Source organism: Zalophus californianus, chromosome 16, assembly GCF_009762305.2.
Source record: "Zalophus californianus isolate mZalCal1 chromosome 16, mZalCal1.pri.v2, whole genome shotgun sequence".
Taxonomy (NCBI): Eukaryota; Metazoa; Chordata; class Mammalia; order Carnivora; family Otariidae; genus Zalophus; species Zalophus californianus.
In genome coordinates this window covers 37,450,902-37,468,780 of record NC_045610.1, presented here as the reverse complement: position 1 = coordinate 37,468,780, position 17,879 = coordinate 37,450,902, and the positions used below count along the sequence as shown (strand labels likewise).

The window sequence follows — 17,879 nt, the reverse complement described above, 5'->3', positions numbered from 1 at the left end:
ATGGGAAAAATAAAAATCTGCTCTATGCCGTTCAATTCCAGACCAGATACTCTGATTTCCTTTGTGCCTGTGGAGTCACCTAGAAAGAAAGCAGAACGCTGGCCATAGCTCTAATCCCCACATCTGTTCTATCTGACATTGACCTTCCCGGGGCGCTGAAAGTGGGCTCAAGTCAAGAAGCCTAGCTACGGATGCGAGAGGCTGGGTGCTGTGCCTTTGAAGGTGTGAGTATGGAGGTACCGTCCCATAGGGAAGGCAATGCTCTCCACAGCTGGTGTACAAGGTAGCAGTTCTCAGCACCTTCCCAGCTGCAGAGAGGTGGACCCTTTACCTCGGATCCTTCAGTGAGATCAAACTGGCATCTTTCAAACTCCAACATCGAGAAAACCAATTCCGTGGCCCCAGAAAGAAATGTCTCTTTGCTCACAAAAGAGGGTGGGTTAAACAGCTAGATTTCTCTCTCTTTTTTCTCTTTTTCATCTGTAAAATGAACCTTCAATTTTAAAGAGATTTTGAAAAAAAAATTTTCTTTAGGCTAAAGAGCTTGTTGAACTTCTTTATAAGAATATTATTAGGCATTTTAGCATTACATCTACTGGAATACATCTTCATTTAAGAGAGAATTAAAATTTATGTGCTAGCTCAACTTTAAACAGTAATAGATTATAATGGTCCTTGCTCCTAACAGGGCATATGGGACCCCAACCTTACATAGGTTTTAAACAAATTAACCTCTAAAGATTACTGTCCACTTATTACATTAAATGCTCTACTTGATTCCCAAATATCTCATCTCAACTGGGAAAACAGTTGAGGAAGATTCTGTGAGCTGTGCGAACATGTGAGAGAACCATGGGGCATCACAAATGAGCCTCAGTATCCAGAGAGTTGATTTCAATCAACTGTCTTGGCACAATGTCAGGGACACTAATGAGAGGCTGAAAGGAACAGGACACTGACTTCACTGCAGAGACACAGAGAGGAGCCAGCTTCCCATGACACCTGGCTCCTTTCTGAAGTGCTTTCTCTGACATGGGCTAAACTGAGAACAATGCCGCAAAAAATGACTGGATCAGAAAGAGGGAAATCACTTCCCCCAAACAAAGCAAGGTGACAGAAGCTTAAAAAATGCCAACTGTATCAATGTGCAACCAGATGTCAAGGTGCTCTGGTGACAGATGCAACAGAAATGCAGATAGACTCGGAGTACAGAGACAGCATGCAGGAAAGTAGAAATGGAAAGCACTCCACAGCAGGCACAGATATGCTATAAATCTGTGGATGCTACAGCACCTCTTCAGACAACACGGAAAATATGAGCAAGATGCTAATAACACACTTAATTCTCTGTTGTATAGTTTTTAATCTCAACTGTTACCTCAGAATATTTGCATCCTATCTCTGTGGTATGGGTCTTGATGAACACGATATCAAATCCAATTTGTGCTAACTGCAACACTTGGAATACGCTGAATTTAATTTCACAAATAATAATTGAGCACCTACTAATTGGAGGAGAAAGACCTGAATACAAATCACCATGGTAAGGGCTGAAACGGAGCTCAATTCTAGTTGAGTATTTGGGAGGGTGTCACAAAGGAGACATGTTCGAGCAGAAGGAGCAGGGTTTCATAGGCTGAGCTCAGGGAGGATGTTCTAGGTGAAAAAACCCCTAGCATGATCCTGGTTTTGGTGCTGGCCAAACAACACCTGGTGCCTGGGGCCCAGTGTGCACGGGAGTGAGAGAGAGAAAGGGCCAGGAAGCTCAGGCCTGCTGATGGCTTTTACGCTTTGAAGCTCCCTTCCATGGAGTGCTGTTGCTTTTCCGTGAAGCTGAAAATCCCTTTCTTCATAAACTTTGTGTTTTTGGCATCTGTTTTTTTCTTTCCTTAGACCTACTCTCACCATTTCTTCTTCCTATGGGTCTGGACAACAGTGAGGGGGGAAAAAATAATTCCATAGAACGCTTGTTTCCATTTGACTCAAATTAAAAAAACAAGAAACAGAAAACCACCCAGTTATATGCTTTATTATAAAGCAATCTGGTTCCTGGGTCTGTAATAACCCTCTGGGGCAGTGTGGGCAGCATCGGAATGCACACAGAAATTCCTAGGGAGAACTCATTGTCTCTCTCTCCGTTTGCTCTCCTGAAATCTCTCCTGAGAACACTGCCAGATTCTGTTGTCAGTGCAGCTGTGACAAGGCCCCAGTTAAAGCTGTACAATGGTCTCAGGCGCCTTGCTGGATTCCAGCTTTGAGGCCCCAGACAAAGTGAAACCTGATAAAAGTTGTCCTTTTATGGAATACTGAATCACAAAACTGGGCCTGTGCTAGCCTGTAAAATAATTTCCGGGGAGGGGTGAGAGAGCTCAGCAAAGCCTCCCATCTTCCACAGACTGCTTTAGCATTTCTTTGTGGTAGTTCCCTACAGTTTAATCTACCGCAAATGAGATCTTAAAAATCAAGGGCCCCCATATGCTCAACACGGATGCTCAGAAATCCCACCGGATACCAACCTTGAAACCATATTACCCAGGCCTAATATTTTTGTGGTCTTGGCTGAAAACCTCGAGCACTCTGATTTTCCCTCATGGGAAGGACAGTGCCAGCCACGTAGCAAATGCTAATTATCCCATGATCAATGTGATGTAGTGCATTTAATTTGATGACCCATACATTATTTTGACTAGGAAAAAACATTTTTGTATTGACTTGGTATGTGTTACAAGCACTTTTCTCTCCACTAGGAAGACCACTGAAATTATATTCTGGAAGGGAGATCTCACTTATGTGGCCTTCCAATAGAGACCGTGAGGCTTGCGTAGGCCCCAGCCCAAAGAGGAAGCCATAGCAGAGCCATCAATGCTAAGTATTCTCTGCAAAGCACATTTACCTGTTATAATGAAACAAATGTGAGAAGCACAAGCCATCTGACTTTTGATGGGTATGCAGTGTTAGCACAATCCAACGTTACCGTTGGCCATCCCTCCACCCAGCACCTGTCCTTGCAGTAAAAACGGGCCTGAGCAGAAGGTGTGCTCCACATTCCATCTGCTCAGAATTTTCAATTTCACCTGCTTCATACTTAGAGCTGAAAATGTCCAACTGGACTGTCTCAGGTTTGGTTGGTGGAGGCGGGGAACTAGCCATCCCTCAATTTTTCAAGGAGGTAACCTTTCCTATTTAAACACCACCAAGTTACTAACAGCCAGCATTACTGAGTGCTCACTGTATGCCAAGGCTCCGTTCTAAGTGCTTTACACACTCCGGTTCTAGGCTTCTCACAGCATCCCTCTACGACAGGTACTATCATTATCCCCATTGTACAGGTGGGAAAATCACACACACAGAGGGCAAATCACTTGCTCAAGACCTCACAGCTAGCAGGTGGCTGAGCAGGTCCATTCTGACTCAGAGCCAGCACTTTTACTTGCAATACCTTGCTGTCTCTCGCATGCGGCTGCTCCATAGATCTTGTAAGATGGCAGCAGAGGGTAGGCATTGTCAGCTGCCCTCACATTCCCTTCCAATTCCTCCAGGGCTGGTACTGTGGCACATGTGTAGTGAACAGAAAATTCCAGAAGCAACAAGCTGAGTGGTGTGTGTGGGAAGCTGGGGGATGGAGACTCGGGGCTGAAATATTCTTATCATCATTAAATGCCAATATAGCCCACCTCCAATGCTGTCTCTAAAAACTGGGATGGATAGATGGTTCTTTTCGGGAAAGAACCTGTTAGTTAGCTGCGGTTTCCCTAACATGAAGAAAGATGCCCTGGATCTCCTGCAGTGTGGCCTTCCTCACTTTCGGGGGACAGTTGTGAGCATAGGCGAAATGGTTTTCCTCGGGAAAGCAGGCCAGTGTCCATGCCCCCAGAGTCTACTCCAACATCTCAACCGGTGCAAAGTTCAGAGGCATGCCCTGGGACCCTCAGCAGTGCCGGGATGGCCAAGGGTAAGAGTTGAGGAGGCAAGTTCCGGAAGGATGGTCGTTAAGAAGCCAATCATACATTCATTGACCCATCATCTGGGGTAAGATGATGGTCTCAAAATCATCTTATTTCCTGAGGCTCCTTCTCTTTCCTGCCCTTTGCTCTGCACCTCTGAGCATCAGCCCCCTCCTCTCTGGTTCCTCTGAGAACTAAACCTGTGCACAAAAAGGCCCTTCTTTGCTCCCCAGAGGGCTGAGTGGTTCAGCGAGGTTTTCCCAGAGCACTCTTCCACAGCTGTAACCCAAAGTGGAGTGTCACCCGGATATTTCCCCCAGCCTAGATGGGAGTGAGTGGAATGTCAGCTCCCTAAGAAGATTCTGGCCAAGTTGGGGAGTACATCTCCTTTAAGGGAGTGTTGTGAATTAGATCCATTTCTGCACCCTGCTGTTGCAATGGAGCAGACTGTGAAAGGGAAGATTCTCAGAGGAGCTGTGTTTTAATGTAGCAATTTGATTCAATTTTCCACTCTATAAAATTACCCATCACTGCTCGTTGCTTTCTAACAGACACCTTCACTCTTAATTTAACAATCCTATCGAATTCTGCCAGGGAAATTGGAAAAATTTATCACCTGTGAAATTTTATTTTCCTTTGGTTGTATCTGTTTTTGTAAAACTTCATTAACGACGATGACTTGCTGAGGAAATTATCATTTTTTTTTAACTTCAGACACAAGAAATGGCTCGACCTCAACCAAGATATCATTTGCATAATAAAACACAACAAAAAGGCTGGGGAAGCCGGGACTGGCAGAGGCTGGAAGTGTTAGGAGAAGCAGGATTTCCCTGGTGGGTGGGGAGGTAGGCGAAGTCCTCAGCAAGGAGACATGGTGGGGCCACAGCCTGGCTCCTTGACTCAGGAAGCAATGACGTGGCTCCCCCCGCCCCCCCCCCCCCCCCACCAAGGGAAGAGACAAATGCAGCATTGACAGGGTTGGACCTTCTTCTTAGGAAGTCTTGAAATGCAAGTTGCTTACTGACCCTGTTTTTAGCAACCAGTCTTGTCTTCAGGGGCCTGAGTATTAGATTCACCTTCGTTCCTAAGTTCATCTGGGATCAAGGTTTAAATTGCTATAAATTTTGGCTTAACTCGAATTTCTCAGCAGAGCACTGAACTCCTGGCAAATTTCCACAGAAGCAATCTTTCTGAATGGACTTGAAGATTCAGCGTTCCTGTGGTCTAACTACCTCACAATTAAGAGGCTCAGGCTTTGGTTTTCCACAGTCTGACCCCCACTGTGCTCTGTGCCGTTCAACAGCTGCTGTTGTTCCCACAAGAAGGGGCTATGTGGAAGCAGTGATGACTATACATTTTTTGAGATGCCAGTTATCATGCCTTTGGAAGAAAAGAAATATGTACATGGGCCTGCTGTAATGGTGGGCAGAGGAAACAGGTTTATGTGTGAGAGAGACGATTAGATTTGTGGTATATCTGAAGTAGGGACTGATGAGTTATACTCTATCAGGTCTTCTTCAGTTACTGACAAGGTTTGTCAGCACTTACTTGTATTCCTTTAGACTTTTGATAATCTTCATCATTTTGAGGAGACTTTATTCACTCTCACATTTACCCAGAAAAGAAGTTGAAACTAGAGAGTTTTGATGACCTACCGCAAGATCCAGAGTAAACCAATGAAGGCCAACATGAGTAGACTACTTGACTCTTTAACCTTGTTGACATATGTAATAATAAAGTTATTGTTGACATATGTAATAAGTTACCTCACACGGCAAGGGTGAAAGACACACCCTGATCAATTCGTCTTGCTCCCAGAGCAAGGGAGAGCTTTTGTACTGGGAATCACAGAAGCTCCACTGAAGCTTCCCTAAGTTGTTTTCTTCAGAGATTTGGCTTCCTCTGGAGGTTTCAAACTTATATTCTTCCACCAGGTCAAGAATTTCTGAAACTCATAGAAGATAATCAGAAGACAAAATTTCTCACCTGGTAAGGCTTCATAAATATCTTCTTCTGTCTCCTTTGTGGGCTCTTTTGGCCCCAGACTCCCAGGCAAGATGACAGGTCTGCACTGGGAACCGGAATTTGGGGCATCAAAACCATCGATATCATCATATGTCTCTTCCTCTTCCTCCTCTTCCTCCTCCTCTTCACATGGAATAGTTAAGGAGCTCAGATCTGCCAGGGCAGAGATGAGAATGAATCCAGATGGGGAGGAAAAAGGAGAGAATAAGGCAGGGAAGGGAAGAGGGAGAAGGAGGCAGAGGGATGAGAATAAGGTATGTCAAAAGAAAATGAAACGCCGGGTTAAGTGCTGTTATTTCTGATGGGGGCCTTGGTGCCAGGAAATCCACAGAAAAGGCCAGACTAGCACTGCGTCAGGTTGAAACCATCAACATAAATCCTTCCTTGCAATCAAACTTGATCAGGATGAAGCAGCTCTGAAAAGTAGGAGCGTGCGAATGAGCACAAGAGGCGAAGGGATGAGAAGAAGGTGGAAGAGGACATGCCAGCACCCCGTGCGCTGTTCCCTGAGTAGAGAAAGGGCAGGTGGATGGCCTGTGGCTCCCCAGGGTGCGCAGAGCCCTGGGAACGACGGTGGCTCCCAGAGGGTAGCCGAGCTGTCAGAAGCTTGTCACCCCCATGACCTCACTGCAGAATGTCAGACAAGTTTGTTCATAAAGAGAAAAACGGGCAAGAGTGGAAGGAGGGAAAGTGAGATACAGAAAAATATGACAGTTGTGCGAGACCAAATGGAATGGCTGAGCCACGGGGTTACCATGTCATTTTGTAACTGTGCAGTCTGGCTGACCTCAAAGTGGGTCACTGCAGAGAGGATGTTGAGCTGTTACAGCACTGGGCAGCACAGGGCAGGGGAGGGAGATTGTTTTTTTATTTTAATGGGGAACTGGGAAGGTTCGCTCTCGGATGTCTAGTACAGAAGGCTCTCTGAAACCCTGCTGAGGGGTCTCTGCAGGATGGGGGAGTGCAGTCAGGGTACTCTGGGGAAGGAATGGATGGAGAGACATCCGATGTTCATTTCAAAACACAATAAAACTGTTTGGCTTGATTAGGCATTTAATAAAGATTTTGTAACAATTTTCATCGGAATTCTGGTGCCACCTCATAGGAGGAAGGGATCAAAGACACATTTGTGGCTTAAACCATATGTTATTATTTTGTTTGTTTTAAAATAAAATGGAATGAATAATTTCTTCAATGTGGGATTCTGAACGTACCACAGGGTACAGCTCAATAAAGCTGCTTTGAGTTTTATTGAGGTTTACACACTTAGGGGTATATTACACGCATAAATCCAAGGCACCTAGATGAGAGTGTACCCTGTAGTCTTGCCATCAATGTTCATGTTTGCCTAGTTCCAGTCTATTATACGTGACGCTCTTAGTAGATGCAATAGTTTGTTTTTGTGATAGCAAAGGCATAAACTGAGTAAAATAGGCAATTCTTGTAATTAAAGCTCTGGTGCTTCCTTCTTTTTATCCACAATAAAATCTTATGGCAGAATAAAAAAAAACGGAGATGAAAAGGCTTGGTGTTTTTAGGCTGGTGTGCTTCTCCCTAGGTCTTGGGCCATGTACAACGTTGGCGTTTCTGCCTTTCTGCAGCGGCAGGGTCCTGCCACGAGGGTCTATCCTGGGTTATCTGATGCCAAGTGACGGACTCAGGTTGGCTGTTTCTACCTGTCAAGCCACTCCCAGATAAACCTTCCTGGGCCACTCTCACTGCTGTGCCTGCAGGCTGGCCAGCAGAGGGTACTCTAAGAGCGGTCATTTAACATCTTCAGGCAGGACTCTTCCCATCCCAAAGCAAGGGACATTTTATTGTGGTTTGGGTAAGAACAATTTGCTTTTAATGTTCACGTTGATGAAGGCCACCTTGATAAGTATAGATTTCTACTTCCTGCTAAGTTTCAAACAAGAAGATTTGGGGCCTAAATTGCATCTAGGTGACTTTACATTTGATATCATGAATTTCTTTTCCAGAACATAAGGGGTTGGGAGATACCGAGTTGAGCTGAGCTGGTTTTCAGAAGCTCCTTTTCTAGCAATTACGAATACTACAGAGGTCATCTCCAGGTTGATGGTTTCTTTACGTTATGATTCATACATGGTACTATCTGTTGTTATAATATAAGGGATGGTAGAAGGGAGAACGAACAGAAAAGAAAATACAGATTGAAGACTGTGGATTATATTTACGCAATATAACTTCAACTGCAAATCCACTTAAATGTTGTTTCTGTAATAAGGATACTTACCCTTTAACAAGAAACTGATTTGATCCACCCAGTCTCTGGCTTCAGCTGGATTAGCAGCTGTAAACTAGAGAAAATTAGTGAATTAATTTATTACCTTCATGAATTCATAAAATTTCCATGAATCCTACAGGGAGGTTCAAACAGAAGAGCCTGTGAGTCAAGTTGTAGAGTCAGGTTGAAAGCTGAGGGTGCTCTATCTGCTTAATATTTAGAAAAAAGATCGAAATCTTACTCAAAGTGATATTTTCTTTCATTTGTATACCCAATGTTGACTACTATTTGAGTCCAGACCTTCACATTCACATGCATTCATTCAATTATCCATGCATTCATCAGGCATTTTTTTGAGAAAAGGTTACAAAAAAAAAAAAAAAGCAAACCCAAACTCCTGACTTTAAAGAACAGGGTATCAGTTATGAAGACAAGATACACACTTGAGATGGGAACCCACGAAGTAGGTGCATCTGAGAACAGTTGGATGCTGAGAGAGCATAGGAGTCCTTACTGTTGCCTGGAATAAAGCCAGGGAAGCTGGTGCAAGTAATACTGTTTTGGTTGGATTTTAAAAGAGTTGGTGGAAACTGCCTGGTGGAGGGAACCATGTGCCGGAGATTAGGAATGAGACCACTGTGTATGGGGGAAGGTAGGCAGATCGACTTGACCGGAGAACAGTAACAGGTGATGCGGGAATGTTGCCGGTCTGGGAGGAGTTGGTGAAGGGGCTCTGAGTACTAGGAGTTCAGACTTAAAATGTAGGCAAGAGGAAACCACTGTAAATTCTAGCAAAAGATGTGGGAGATTCTTTCAAGAATCTGGGGAGGAGGGATAAGAAAAGGGAGAAATTGGAGACAGGAGGCCGGCTAGAAGGCTATTTCACTGGTCCTCTGGGGGAAGTGGTTGGGACAACTATTGTGATGGCTGTGGGAATAAGTCAGAAGGGGAAGATCCAAAGGCTATTGTAGAGGAAGAATCCACGGACCATGATAACGATTTGGATTCAATGGGCCAAAGAAAAGAAGTAAACAAACTGCATTCTGATTCACAAAACAAGCCAGTCAAGCATCAAGCCTTAGCAATTTTTTATTTTAAATGAATCAACTTGAAATGACTGTTCCTGAAAAACATTTTTATTATCTGGCCATTAGGGTAAGATAAAGATATGTGCCATATAAGAAACCTAGATTCCTGCTTAATACTTATTAATAGACATTGTCATTCTTGATTTCTTAAAAACTCATTTCCATAAGAAACGTCTAAGGAAATTGATTTAGACTTGTCATATAAATTTTTATCTGGAGGAGGCACCATCAATACTGAATAATAAAAATAACTTAGATACATGCCCAGTGCATACATCTGTTATGTATATATCTATGAAGGACTCTCTAGAAAAGTTTAGTTTAAATAAAAAAAAACTTTTTTTGAAATTCCATATTGAAGACCTGGTCGTTTTATCAAAATGAGGTTTAAGATACTGAAGAAACACAAAAGGATGAGTACTGTGAAGCATTTGAAGAGTCAAAGGGTTATTCAAGTGGTTAATATTAACCTTAGCATGTCTTTTCTCTTTTTCATAAGTTAGCTAAAAATTTTCCAAATTGTTTTAGTAAAACTGTGACAAGATAAAAATGACCAACAAGCAGGAAATAATACTGGTTTGTATATATATATTTATACACACACACACGTAAAAATGTATTTTCAGAGAAAATCATGACATTCCCATAGTCAGAATTTTTAAAAATTGCTTTAGTTAATAAATGCCTTACCTATTATATTACCTACTATATTGTGTCAAAATATATAAAAATGAACACAGTGAAGAATAAGCCTTTCCCACCCCAACCCAGGTACTCTAGTCCCTCCAGTTATCACTGTTACTACTCACTAATCATTGTCACCAATGTCTTGGGAGTCCTTCCAGAGATATACAATGCTTCTACACACAGGAAAATTACTTTGGATAGCAAGATGAATATGGGAAAATAACTTTTCATTCTACAGTCAGGTTTTTCTTTTCCTGGGTTTCATGGAAGGAAGTAAAGATAGTTAAGAAAAATAAAGAGAATGGGAATTGAAGGTGTGAAATCAGAGGTGTTGAATAAGGAATTGGATTGTGTGCTCCAATAGACAGGACTCTCTCCTATGGAGTGAGACTGGGATGGTGGGGGGTGAAGGGTGGAAGCCAACCAAAGGCGGTATCTGGGATGAGAGTGGCAAGAGAGAGGAGGAAGGAGGGCATCACATAGCAAAGGTGAAGACATGTCAAGAAAGAAGGTCCTGGTAAGGAGTGAGCAGGTAACAGAGAAAGGATGGAACCCAGCAGAGCACCCCCAGCTCACATGCCGCATGGAACGAAACTCCAACACAAATGAAGATCATCATCTCCTCAGCTCATCCTACCTCATAGCTGCGCCTATCCTGGGAGGTCAGTTCAAAGCAGGATTCTTTCTTGGAATCTTTTCGAAGGTAGGGGGCCATCCGTACACTGTAGCCCTTAATGAGAAAGGTCCCTTTGGGCTGCTTGCCTGCAAGACAGGAAAGCTCCCTGTATCCCTAGAGAGATGCAACCGCCAAGGGAAGGCATCTTCTCTGGAATGTAAAATAAAAGCATGGAAACAGCTGTTACCTCCCCGAGGAAACACAACAGTCAAGGAAAGGTTATTAAGGAAGCTTAAGAAGAGGCTACTGTGACAGCGAGGCAAAGATCACTGCCAAGCTAGGGAAATGCAACATGAAAGGTTATTTTGCCAAAAGAGTACAACAGAGACAGAGAATTTATTAGAATGTTAAGAGATCTATAATAACAGAAGGAAAGAATTATTACAGCAGGGAGAGTGTGGCTGTAAATGTGAGGCTCTTGAAGGCTGTTAGAGAACTGCAGCATATTATCATCAGGGCCGGCAGAGCTCACATTTGAGGGGAGGGACAGCAGTGCGGGGGGCGTGATGAGTTCCCGGGATCTCTTCCTCTGCCCTATGTGGCATTTGGGCTAGACTGCTCTCTCCCTCCTGCTGGTCAGGTTGGAATTGGTGCTAGAGGGAGAATAATTAAATCTCAGTATTTTATTTATCCCCCTTCCAAGAGGTCAAATTGGGAAGTAGTAGAGTACTGTTAATTATCACTGGGCGATGAAGAAGGAGGAACAGGATTAAGGGAAGGAAAGGAGAGACCACTCTGTCTGTTGCTCCTTTTTTTTTTTTTTTTAATAAACTATTAGGAATGGGAAAAGAGGGTCTTGTTTCCAATGATTTTGTGTCCTCCTGGTGTGGTTCAGGCAGAACATACAGAGGAGTGGAACCACAGTGTCTGGGTGATGATTTGTGTCCTGTATCATGTGCAATGGATTGTTTAATACATGCCTTTTGAGGATGATGATGATAAGTTGGCAGTGGGATGACAGTATTAGGAAAAGAAAAGAGAAAGACTCTATCCTTACCTGGTTAAGCTAAAAGAAATATACAAACACTCAATACTTGCTAAGAAAAATGTCTTGGGCACAATAAGAAGTAACTGGCAAGAAGGGAGCCATGCAACAGTGCTTTTTGACACCAGAATCTTTTTTGTTAAAGTATCTCTCCTTGTTCTAACTGGCCACTAAAATGTTTTGTTGTTTCTTTGGCCACCAGGTTTTATTTCACCCTGACGGCAAAATGGTCCATAAAAGTCTCCACTTCTCTCCCTCTCCCACTCTCTCACCTTGAGTATAGAGGATTCTGAATGATTGAACATGATACCTGGCTTTATGTTCAGATATGCCAAACACTTATTTAAATGCAAGGGAAATGAACATTTTTACAATGATGTAAATGTTATATGAGTCTGAAGGTTTAAAATAAGAAAATAGTACCTGGCTGGCTTGTATACCCAGAATTCAGGGAAGAAATTATGGTTGCTGGGCTGGAGAGTGGTTTGGGGGTTGGACGGAAGCTGGGGATGGTTTTGAGCTATGCGGCTATGATTGCCAAGTAGTGCTTCACACTTCACCCCTACATGGGAAAGTCTCGGAGGAATGTAAGAGGGTGAACCCAAGATGAAGTCAGTGATACCTGTGGTAGGCAGAAAGGCAGGGTGAGCCAACTGCCTTGAAGCCCAAGGGCAAATCTTAAGGATGCCAAGTCATTTAGCAAAGCTGCAGTTCTTTCTGTTATCTTAATACCAAAGGCATGGGAAGTCCAAAGGCAATTGGGTAGATATCTGATTATTCCCTGGTACTGGATATCTAGGCATTGGGAGATGCATAATCCTGGGAAGGATGGAAGAGGGGAGGAGCAGGGAATGACTGGAAGGAAAACGAAGGGTTTACTTGGAATAACTGGCCTCTGTGCCAAGGTGGCAGAGCCTAAGGAAAGCCCCCACAAGAACTGATGTGTTGCTTTTTTAATTTCTCTCTTGCTTCATAGAATTATTCCTGGGGCTAGTTAGAGTCTGCAGGAGGGTATCCCCTCTTTGAAATTTTGTGTTCACTTACAATGATAATTTTTAACTTGTATTTAGTTGTAGCTGCCTCTAACTTGTGCTTATATCTTGTTCCTTCTCATGAACTTAGCAACACTGTTAAGCATGGATGGGAGATCTTCTAGGGATTGCATATGAGTGTTATGCTTGATTGACTCAGTGGTGGCTCATTAAGAAGCTGCCTCTGGCCTGAGTCAACACTTCACTGCTGCTGCCATCTGGCTGGAGGGTGTCTCTTGGGCACAGCAACCATTTTGGTCTCAACACTCCATGACTCTAGGGATGTCCACTGGACTACTTCCCAGTATGCAGTAAGATAAAGTTGAGAGCATATTCTTAGAGAATTTGGACCCAAGGGTTCTATTTCTGGGCTGTTGGTAAGCTGTTCAAATCCTTCTCAGATTTTTTTTCAGTATTTTAACTATATTATTAACATCTATAAAGAGTTTGAGGTTCTTGGGGTGCCTGGGTGGCTCAGTTGGTTAAGCGACTGCCTTCGGCTCAGGTCATGGTCCCAGGGTCCTGGGATCGAGCCCTGCATTGGGCTCCCTGCTTGGCGGGAAGCCTGCTTCTTCCTCTCCCACTCACCCTGCTTGTGTTCCCTCTCTTGCTGTCTCTCTCTCTCTGTCAATTAAATAAATAAATAAAATCTTAAAAAGTTCGAGGTTCTTAAAAAAATGCCAAAGTGCTCAACCTTGATAGTATTATGTTATTAGTCATAATAAAAGATAACTTTTTAACATTTTATTTTATTTTTTAAAGATTTATTTATTTGAGAGATTTATATGATCTGAAGAGTTTATTTGAGAGAGAGAGAGAGTGAGCATGTGTGCCCACGTGAATAGGGGGAGGGGCAGAGGGAGAGAACCTTCAAGCAGACTCCCCGCCGAGTGCAGAACCCCACATGGGGCTTGATCCCATGACCCATGAGACATGACCCCCGAGATCATGACCTGAGCCGAAGCCAAGAGTTGGACGCTTAACCGACTGAGCCACCCAGGCACCCCAAAGATAACCTTTTGATATGCTGACCACACGATCCTAGGTTTAAAGGGGAAATAATTTCTAAATTGGCATCTGAGTTTTTGGGGATGGGCAAGGTATTACTTACCCAAGTCTCTTTCTTTCCCAAGCATATCCCTTTATGGGTGTTAGTTAAAGACTGCTATCTTGAGATCTAAGTGCTTGAGAATTTACGAAGTGCTTGCATCCAGGAGGGAGATGCTGCTGTGCAAATGAAGAACACTTACTTTTCTCATTAGCATAGTAGTAGAAGAGGCCTCTGCTGACAACACACCATCGCTTCTGCCACTCTGATCCAAAGAAACTATGATCTAAAGGGAACAGCGGTAAGGGACATAAATTCAGGTAACTACAACCACTGATGAGTCTGTAAAGTCCAACACACAGTCCAGTGTATTATTGTTTTATTTCCTAGATTAATGGACTGTAAAACCCTCCCTTTCACTCCTGCAGGCTATCCCATATTGACTCAGAGTCCAGAGGGCTCGCTCAGTTAAAGGTCCAAATTCTAAACAGGGTTTGCCTGTTCCGGCCCCTCACGGCTGTCCCACTATCTACCTTCCTGTATAGCTCTCGGGTTCTAATCTCATCCAGTACTTTTCAAATTCTCTGTGATACTTTCATGTGGTGCCTTTTAGCAAACCTAGCTGATGCTCCAGGCCACGGGCATGAGAAAGGCTTTCATTGTACTAAGGCAATTTGCCGTTTGAGTGTTAAACCTGGGACCCGGGGCTTAGTTAGGGTACCAGTATCTATTTTAATCCAGTGAGTGAGAGGTGGAGAGTCGGGCTCCTCTGAAATGTGAAACTGGGTTGCTTCACGCAGGATGTAAAATTACACTTTGGCAACATAGCTTTACTCTACAGGAGCATCCTGAGAGATGAGAACAAGAATATCATCACTCATTCATTCAACAAGTATTTTTATTAAGCACCTGTTGTGTACCAGGTGAACAAAGCAGAATGGGTTCCTATCCTGATGAAGCTCACAATCGGCTGAAGATTTTGGGGCTTCTCTCTTCAGCCTACGCACAAACACCAGACTTCCTTTCCTCTCCCATCTTCCTTTTGGCCTTCCCCCTCCTGAGCACAGAACTGGGCATAGAAAAAGCACCTGCTATGTTAGGCCTCTTCTTCCTCATTTCCCTTCCCTTCCCGGAATGTTCTGAGACCTGTGGGTCTGGTCAGTACCTTTGCTTTTCTTCTCCAAGTATCCTTGCTTGATGATGTTGTCAAGTTCTTGAGCTCCTCTTACGATGTCTTCCACTCCTAAAAGGAAAAACAGCAGAATGCTTTGTTGAAACCTGACAGAATTTTCATTTATTTAGGCTCCTTTAGATATTCCACATTAATGAAGGGGGTGCAGAAGGGCAGGGGCTTAAAACACAGCACAAAATAAAACAATTTTTATATGATTGGGGGGAAAAGGTAAATTTTCTTTCTTCCTAATTATATCTAATGCTAAAATCACTTATAATGATCGAAACCTACATTAGTTTGTGCAAGGGGAAGTAGCCTGAAATATGTATGGATTGGCAAGAAAAGGACTCTAGAGAATTAAGAATTTGCTGTGGATTATAAGCTCCAAATTGGATAATCCACATCGAGATAATCAAAAGTCAAATGAATAGCTACCAGCAGAAAGAAGCTTAATGAGTGATAGAATTCACCATAAATGCAGCCACCTCCGTGAGAGCAATAAACACACACTCACTCTTAAAAAAAAAAAAAAAAAGAAACAACAACAAAACAGAAAGCCACCTCGTGAACATAAATTTTATTAAGTTTGCACAAAGAAGGCCTATGCAGGCTGAACTGGCAGTAGGTGCCACATCCTGGTTTTGTCCAAGTATGGAAAAGAGTCTAAGAAGGACTGAAGCCTTTACCAAGAGAAGACTCTGGAACTGACATCGGCCTTTAAACACATGCTGCTGGGGCGCCTGGGTGGCTCAGTCGTTAAGCGTCTGCCTTTGGCTCAGGTCATGATCTCAGGGTCCTGGGATGGAGCCCTGTGTTGGGCTCCCTGCTCAGCAGGGGAGTCTGCTTCTCCCTCTCCCTCTGCCCCTGTTCCTATACTCTCTCTCTCTCTCATTCTGTCTCTCAAACAAATAAATAAAACCTTAAAGAAATAAACATATGCTGCTCACATCCTTGACTTTCAATTAGCCTCGTTAGGTACAAATTTATTGAGAAGTCAAGATCCTGATCCATCTTTCACTACTGGGGTTTATACTTATTTTACAGAAGTGAGGGGAAAAGGACAAAAGAGAAGGAATTGACTCCTCAAAAAATAAAATGAAACAAGAACAGCAACAATAAAAAACTCTTTAAAAAAATACAAGTCCATATTTCTTTCTTTAAAGTTTATTTTTTTTTTAGTAATCTCTATACCCAACATGGAGCTCAAACTCGTGACCCCGAGATCAAGAGTTGCATGCTTTTCCGACAGAGCCAGCCAGGTGCCCCCAAGTCCGTATTTCTTAATTAGGAGAAATAAAGGGAGTGGCCTGGCAGAATCCTACTCTGTTCTTTTTAGTCTCCAAAACCAAAGTTCTTTTGGTTTCCTTTAATTGATTTAGAAATCAAAACAAAATACAAGCCAAAATAAGGCACAACCCCATATGAATCAACTGGGTCACCTATACAATATCTTGAGACTTGTGGGTGAAATAATTGTTTTTTCAATTGCACGATTTTTTTTTTTGAAATCTACAACTAACACTTATTCAGGGATGGCTATGAGCTGGCACTTACTTCTTGTTTAAATATTTCTTGTTTAAAAATAACATTTTTAGACAATTTAAAATGCAACTAAGATTTTACCTTTTGCTTCTAAGCAGTTTCAAACTTAGTTTTAAACATAGAGATCCAAAGTTTTTCTTTTTTCATGTGTCAAAGTGCCTGATTCTTTCTCTTTGTCCTTATTGCCAACTTCCTTGTTCATGGACTATTTTCATTTGTGTGCTCTACAGTTAGCAAACTCTGTGGCTGCTATAAATCCTCCCAGATGGGTCTCAGGGTGCACACATGAGATGAACAGCAGCAAAGGGAAGTTCATTTGTCTAGGATCCTTTCATTTCTCCCATCCTCTGAAAATTCTAATACCTCTCTGAAAATGCTCTCCAAGAAAACAGACACTGAGCCACTGAGGGTGGAGTGGCTGGGTCGAGGACCCGGCATGGCTCAGAAGGAAGACCCTTTGCAGGAGACCCCATCCTCTCTGCGGCACTGTCAAGAAATTGCTCCTAGAGGCCTAAAAATTAAATGAAAGACAGGGGATGAGAAAAACAGGATCTCCTAAGCTTGGAGGACACATCCCTTCTTCCAGTTTTTTTCTTTTCTTTTTCCTTTTTTAAGGTCTTGTTAAACTTAGAGACACAGCTTCTTGTTAAAGATGCCGAGAGTCTGAATCATAAAAGACATGTTAAACGTTCTATTAGAATTCAAACCTCCTTTTTTAATGCAAATCTAAATGCCATTTTATGGAACATCTATAATTATGAAAATGGGAAGACACTGCCTCGTGTGCAGGGAGAGTCTGTGAGTATGAATATTACATTAATGTGCCCACACCAGCTCACTGATCCTGCTGGCAGGAGCATAAAAAATGCTTGAGTGAAACTTTTATTTAGATGTTAAGACTCCAGGCCCCAGCGGGGTGACAGAGACAGTCCCTGTGAGTTGCCATCAGAGAGAGAGCTTGAATTGAATTACCCAGGGGGGAAGGAAGTAGTGATGAGCACTGCTTCGCTTATTTAATTTCATTTACTTTCAGTACATTATCAGCATGAGGCTTTTCTCTCCCCACCAACCGAAACCCAAGAATGCCACCACCAAGAAAACAAAGGCACAATGCTGCAGAGATATCTGAACTCTAAGTCATGAATTCTAGGAAACTAGGGTCAGCCCTGTCGCCACCTTCTCTCCCAAAGAGTCACACTTAGCTTGCTAAAATTGGGCAGGGAATGAGTTGCTGAATTTTCTCTCTTGGTCATTCACCAACAGATTCTGAAGAGTATCAGAGCTAGAAATGCGGTATTTTAATGTGCTGCGTTTTTAGCAAGATGTGTTATGTTGCTTTCTTATTAGAAGGAATTGGTACTGATGAACTCTCTTGCCTGGTTTCCCTTAAGGGCAGTGGACAAAATGGGATGATAGGCGAAGTTGGAAATGGCT

At 42.9% G+C, this 17,879-nt stretch overlaps 1 protein-coding gene across 1 annotated transcript in view; it reads right to left on the bottom strand.

Moving 5' to 3' along the window:
* SKAP1 (src kinase associated phosphoprotein 1) overlaps positions 1-17,879 on the bottom strand; it is a 273,902-nt gene that overhangs the window by 33,189 nt on the left and 222,834 nt on the right. Inside the window, exons 5-9 of the mRNA XM_027624535.1 lie at positions 14,895-14,972; positions 13,932-14,015; positions 10,627-10,751; positions 8,224-8,287; positions 5,931-6,122 (exon numbers count right to left, since the gene is read on the bottom strand). Coding sequence (XP_027480336.1) covers positions 5,931-6,122; positions 8,224-8,287; positions 10,627-10,751; positions 13,932-14,015; positions 14,895-14,972 — 543 coding nt within the window. The remainder of the gene's footprint in view (positions 1-5,930; positions 6,123-8,223; positions 8,288-10,626; positions 10,752-13,931; positions 14,016-14,894; positions 14,973-17,879) is intronic.